This window comes from Geotrypetes seraphini, chromosome 16 (assembly GCF_902459505.1).
Source record: "Geotrypetes seraphini chromosome 16, aGeoSer1.1, whole genome shotgun sequence".
Lineage (NCBI taxonomy): Eukaryota > Metazoa > Chordata > Amphibia > Gymnophiona > Dermophiidae > Geotrypetes > Geotrypetes seraphini.
The window spans coordinates 30,132,077-30,138,812 of NC_047099.1; the positions used below are offsets into that span (position 1 = coordinate 30,132,077).

Consider the following 6,736-nt stretch of genomic DNA (forward strand, 5'->3'; position numbering starts at 1 on the left):
TTGCAGACCTGGGACTAGGTAGGGCAGGGAAGCAGTCCTGCTGCACAGGGACTGCAGCTCAACCCAGAGTTGAGGGAAAGGGATTGGCATTTGATATACTGCTTGGACAGAGTGTATTAAATGGTTTCATATCAGGCACTCAAGCAGTTTCTGGGGCAGTGGAGGATTAAGTGACTTGCCCAGGGTCACAAGGAGCAGTGTAGGGTTAAACCCACAACCTCGAGGTGTTTAGGGCATAGCTGTAGCCTCTACCCCACACTCAGCCCTGTAGCCTCAGCTGAGGCTGGGAAAAGGGATCTAGTCCCACCACAGAAAGCTGAGCTTCCAGAAAATAAAATATTTTTAGATATCTTTATCTTTAATATATAATATATATTATCTATATCTATTTGTATCTCTATAGATAAATAATATTCTTCAAAGAATATAGATATATAATACAGAGTATGCATAGAGAGATTTAGATATGTGATCTTCAAAACCTGAGTTTGCTTTCCTCGGTCTTGATTTGTTTTGTGCATTGGCAATCTGAGCCCTATCTAAGGGCTTAGGGATTGTAGAGGTAATGTCTAAGTAGGAATATGGTTCCAAGCAAAGTTGCCTTTTAAGAACATAAGAATTGCCGCTGCTGGGTCAGACCAGTGGTCCATCTTGCCCAGCAGTCCACTCACGCGGCGGCCCTTAGGTCAAAGACCAGTCCTCTAAATGGTCGTTCAAGTTTTTTAGGTCCAGCCTCACCTGCGTACGTTCCGGTTCAGCAGGAACTTGTCTAACTTTGTCTTGAATCCCTGGAGGGTGTTTTCCCCTATAACAGCCTCCGGAAGAGCGTTCCAGTTTTCCACCACTCTCTGGGTAAAGAAGAACTTCCTTATATTTGTACGGAATCTATCCCCTTTTAACTTTAGAGAGTGCCCTCTCATTCTCCCTACCTTGGAGAGGGTGAACAACCTGTCTTTATCTACTTTGTCTTGAATCCCTGGAGGGTGTTTTCCCCTATAACAGCCTCCGGAAGAGCGTTCCAGTTTTCCACCACTCTCTGGGTAAAGAAGAACTTCCTTATGTTTGTACGGAATCTATCCCCTTTTAACTTTAGAGAGTGCCCTCTCGTTCTCTCTACCTTGGAGAGGGTGAACAATCTGTCTTTATCTACTAAGTCTATTCCCTTCAGTACCTTGAATGTTTCAATCATGTCCCCTCTCAGTCTTCTGGCAGGGTAGTCCTTTGATTTTAAGCAATTCTGAGTATTTTTTACATGTATTTGATTTGGCTCCATAGTAGGTGATGGCAGATGAAGACCCATCCACCATCCAGTTTGCCCAACAAGATAAATTCATAAAGTATAAGAACATAAGAATAGTTTTACTGTGTCAGACCAATGGTCCATCAAGACCAGTAGCCCGTTCTCAGGGTGGCCCATCCAGGTCACTATTACCTGGTAAAATTCCAAAGAATAGCAACATTCTATGCTATTAATCCAGGACAAGCAGTGGCTTCTCCCTTGTCTTTCTCAATAACTGACTATAGACTTTTCCTCCAGGAAATTGTCAAACCTGACACTTGGTACTTTAGTACATGTGGTAATACGAGCCTAGTTTCAGGAGGGAGGCTTTCTGGCCAGTCCTGGTTTAAAATTTCTTTCCCAAAGCAGTGTGGTAGTTCTAGTTCCCGATTCTATCCTTTGAAATCAGTGCTGAGGATCCCATGATGCATCAGGATGAGGTTGGCAGAAATCCAGGACTAGATAACTTGGAAACTCTGCTTTGCTTGAGTTTTTTCTTCCAGTCCTTCAGTTTCAATTTGTATATTCTTATTTTTTGTGTGACTTTTTAAAGTTCTTTCTCTTCCACTAATCTAATCTTAGATTTGTATACTGAGTCATCCCTTAAAAAAATAAGGCTCGACTCGGTTTACAATTTATCTAAAAGGGATAAAATTACAGTCTTTAAAAATTATTGTTTAAAAAATATTGAAACAACATGGTTTTTAAGATTTTTTGGAAAACCTGAAGCGAAATACAAGATCAGTACATACAATACAGTTAATAAAAACGAGAAAGAATGAACTATTTTACTGACTGTTCTGATACCTTTTAACAGAGGGAAAGGAGAGTTTGTATGTATGAATGGTTCTACAACCCGAAAATCTTGAAAATTTAAGGACAAAGGAATCAAAGAATCCATGTATAAGCACACTTAAACTGGACTCTAAAATGAAACAGAAGCCAATGTAGGATCTTAAGCAAAGGTGTCACATGATCGAATTTTGATTTCCCCAAAATCATCCTTGCAGTTCTATTTTGAATTAACTGCAACCTTTTCTCGTTTCCTTTACTTAAACCAACATAGATGGAATTGCAATAGTCTAGTTAGGATAAAATAATTGATTGGACCAGAACTACAAAATGGTGTTGGTAATATAGAGGACGGATACTTTTAAATTTATGTAAACTCAAAAAGCATTTCTTAATAAGATGATTTACCTGATGATTGAACGAAAAAGAGGAATCTAAAAAGATTCCCAAGACTCTAGAAGAGAACTGTATTGGCAAAACTTCTCCAGTATGAAGAGTAACTGTACTCGGCAAAGTTGCAAGTTCAGGGCCAAACCATAACAGTTTGGTCTTTGTTGTATTTAATTTGGCAATACAGGAACTGATATTAGCAGAAAAGTTATTTAAGTTAGGATCCACTTCCAATAAGATAAAAAAATATCATCAGCCTAGGTGAATATGATTTCAATAGGATTTAATTGGTAAAAATTTAGTGTAGGCATGTATTGCAGATGTTAAAAAGAATAGGAGATAATGGTGAACCCTGAGGGATGCCGCTGTCCAAAGACCAAGCAACAGATGTTGTACCCTTAAAACTTACCATATAAGAACACAGTGTAAGACAGTGTTCTTCAACCACCGGTCCATGGACCAGTGCCGGTCCACAGAAATTTCCTGCCGGTCCACAGGGCCAGCACGTGCATCAGGCCCAAAACAGTGTTCTTCAACCGCCGGTCCACGGTGCAATCGATGCGGCGTTACCTTCAAGCCAGCTCCCTCTTCCTAACTGATTCAGTGCACAAAGCCCCGGCAGTGGCTCCTACGGGTGTCCTGCGCCTGAACCGGAAGACTTCTCTCTGACGTTGCAACGTCAGAGGGAAGGCTTCCAGATGAGGCACGGGACGTGCAAGGTGCAATTAGTACTATTATGGGGGCGGGGTCTAGGGTGGAGATTGGGTAGAGATGGGCGGGGTCTGGCCCACGACTTAGCCCAGTGTTCTTCAATCGCCGGTCCACAGAATAATTCTTTTATTTCTGCCGGTCCATAGGTGTAAAAAGGTTGAAAAACACTGGTGTAAGAAATCCTTTAAACCAATTAAGAACTTTTCCCTCTAGGCCCAGTTCTGAAAGAAGTTGAACAAGAATACCACGGTTTACTACATCGAAGGTTGCTGATAGATCGAATTGTAATAATATTGCATAACGATTCTGAGCTAGAAATTGTCTGTCTCCTGTGTGAACCATATATATATGATTTGAGGAGTGCAGCAAATTTACCTCATAGTATAACCCAGGTGATACCGTTAGTTCACCCTTAATGCCTTGTGTCAAAAAAGAGAGCTTTTCAATACATTTTTTCAATACATTTTTTTTGCCCTCAGAGATGCCACCAGAAGATCACAATATCATATCTTCTGGCTTTATGCACCCAATCGTCATTGGGTCAAAATATAGCGTGTATATCACTTTCTTATTATTTTTCAATTATTTTAATTTTAAGAAAATAAATAATTTAAAGATGTTTTTCCATAAATTGGATACTTAGCTGACTGGTGGTTGGTGGTTAGCAAGGGATTTGCCATCTCTGAGGGCAAAAAAAATGTATTGAAAAAATGTATTGAAAAGCTCTCTTTTTTGACACAAGGCATTAAGGGTGAACTAACGGTATCACCTGGGTTGTACTATAGATACCTTGTCCTTGTGAAAAATCTATTCCACTATATATAAGCCAGATACACTAAAGCAAATTTACCTCAGCCATCTCATCTTCTTATTCATTTACAGGAATCAGCAAGAAAATCTGAAACAGTGCTGAGACCTGGAGAGGAGATAGATAGCAAGCCAAGGCAGTCCTGCAGCCCTCTCCTATACAAGTAATTATTTTTTAATATTGTATTTTATCTCAAAGATTGGGGGGGGGGGGGGGGGGCAGGGAGAAATCTCTGCTTCAGATATTAAGATTTTGCATATATATGTTTTATTTTACATTTAGAGAACAGAACCCTTCTCCTGAAGAATTTGAAACATACACCAGGAAGGATAGATGAGGTCTTTCAAGGATATTTCAAAATACTCTTGTTGTTATCATCCAGAGAGAAAACTGCTCCGGATTAAGCGAGGATTTCATTCAGTGCTTGCAAAACGATTGCAAGAGAAATATCAGATGTAATTTGCCTTTTTAAAAGCTTTTCTACCAGGCCATGGAAATAAAAGGATGCAGTTTCCCCCCCTCTAAAGATCAGTTGCAGAGACCATACTGCAAAACATAAAAGATTTCTTCCTGCAAGAACAAAACTTAATATCAAATAGGTAGGTGGTAAATTCACAACTGAAAGCCATGCTCTTCAGGAGGAGATCCCAAGGTAGCCTCCTGCGGCATACAGAGGTCCCTGCTGCCATAACAGAGTGTTTCATCCTGAGTGGCTACCGCTGCCTGGGCTACAGCTTCAGCGACTGCCTCTTCTCTGCCTTCCAGGCCACCAATGAGACAGGCAACTTCTGGACACACTTTCTGGCTGTTTTCATCTTCGGCTACCACTGTGTGGACTTCTTCTGGCAGCAGGACGCAGCAGCGGGTTTTTGCCTTCCCTGCTTCGATCCCTTCTATTACCCTTTCTGGACCTACGTTGCTGGAGTATGTGGCCTGCTAATAGTCAGCAGCATGGCTCACCTCTTCAGTTCCATGTCCATGGTTATCCGGGAGATCTGTTTCTGTGTTGACTATGGGGCCATTAGTACTTACACTGTGGGTTCTGCGCTTGCCTATTTCTACTATATCAACCCCTGGGTTGGGTCTTCACCCCAGTTGCCTCTAAATGCCTACAACCAACTGGACTGCTGGTTTGAGGTCCTCTACATCCCGCTATGCTGCCTTGTGGCCTTGTTCTGTACCCTGGCCTGCTGCCATACTCGACGACATTGGCAGAAGCAATGCTATCTTATCCGCACTCTGGTCTTCCTGCTGCCATTCACCTTGGTCTCCCTACCCATCTTCTGCCGACTTCTGGTCACCACCAGTTGGGACTCGACCCAGAGTCTGGCCACCTCCTTCTTCCGCCACTGCCTCTGGCTGGCCGCTTCAGCAGCCTTCAACATCACCAAGATCCCCGAGAGGCTGTCTCCAGGCAAATTTGATATCTGGGGTAGTAGCCACCAGTGTTTTCACTTCTGTGCATTCATGAGCATCCTTGAAGAGCTGCGCATGATCCAGGGTGAAATAGAGGGACTGGAGAACTTGCTTAGACCTCCCACCTTCCTTTCCACCTTTGGGGTCCTGCTCCTTCTCCAGGGCTTCATAGCTTTCATGGTATGCTGGTTAGTCCTACACTATAGCTCAAAAGGAAAGAAATTAGAAACAAACTGAAGCAGGCACTCCTAGACCAAAGTGCTTTCACCCGCTATCATTTTCCTGTGGCAAAAAAAGAGAAAACATTCAATAAAAAAAAGAACACGTTTTGCTCTCTCTCTTTTAATTAGACATGATTGCCTAATGGATCAGTGGCAGTATTGAGAGATTTAAAGTAATTTAATTGAATTGAATCATTTATAGGTTGCTTTTACAATTTAAAAAAAACAAAACAACAACATAGAGTGTCGTACAAAATAAACCAAACAACTTGGTGCCAGTCCTCCAAGCCCTAGAGAAGGGCATTCGCAATCTCTGACGGGAAGGAGTTTCAATAATCACACAACAGCACCACCTAGTGGCTAGATTTAAGACCCATAATTACAGGCTTCCAGAGGGAGCCCTGATGCATGGAAGGAGATATAATAAAGGGGAAGAAAATCCCCATAGTTGTAAATAAATTGAATGGGAAAAGGTTACTAGCACTAGCCGTTTGTATATGGTGCCCAGTCCAGCCTTGGATCCAATTGAGTGGGAAACCCAAAAGAACTGGAGGAAAAAGCAGAATCAAAAACATTTTCTAAATAGAATTTTTTTTTCTCCCCAAATTCTTTATTCATTTTTCAATCATGCATCAAGTACACAATATTACATCAGTTAAAACTTGTATACATCTCTTGAATTTCTTTCTAATGTCATCTTACATACATAAAATTATACCCTCCCCAGTCCCCACCCTCCCTTCTCACATATATTTTAATCAAAAATATCATATAAATATTAAATTCTTATCTATTTATTATACCTTTAATAAAACTTAATACCACCCCCTCCCCCCTATGCATAAATGTACTTTCAGTGGAAAAAGGTGTCTAATCATTGCAATATTTTGTCAATGGCCCCCAAATCTTAAAAAAATTATTATAATTCCCTTTTTGTATGGCAATTGTTCTTTCCATTTGGTAAATGTGGCATAACGAATTCCACCAAAAGTCTACTGTAATTTATCCAATTACTGGTGATATGTTGTATGGCAACTCCTGTCATAATCAATAAAATGCTTTTTAATAAAATATTTTTTAACAAGTGAGGAAGGGGTGATGGTATTTCTACTCTGTATA

The 6,736-nt window shown here is 40.9% G+C and overlaps 1 protein-coding gene across 1 annotated transcript; it reads left to right on the forward strand.

The window, feature by feature from the left end:
* The first annotated feature begins 3,999 nt into the window (after positions 1-3,999).
* LOC117350520 (membrane progesterone receptor epsilon-like) lies at positions 4,000-6,521 on the forward strand. The gene is made up of 2 exons (XM_033924818.1): positions 4,000-4,143; positions 4,263-6,521. Exon 2 carries the CDS (start codon positions 4,608-4,610, stop codon positions 5,631-5,633), a length of 1,026 nt encoding a protein of 341 aa, XP_033780709.1. The 5' UTR covers positions 4,000-4,143; positions 4,263-4,607; the 3' UTR covers positions 5,634-6,521.
* Positions 6,522-6,736: the final 215 nt, after the last annotated feature.

Coding starts and splice junctions, on each gene's coding strand:
- LOC117350520 (XM_033924818.1), top strand. CDS start 4,608: ATGCTCTTCAGGAGGAGATCCCAAGGTAGCCTCCTGCGGCATACAGAG.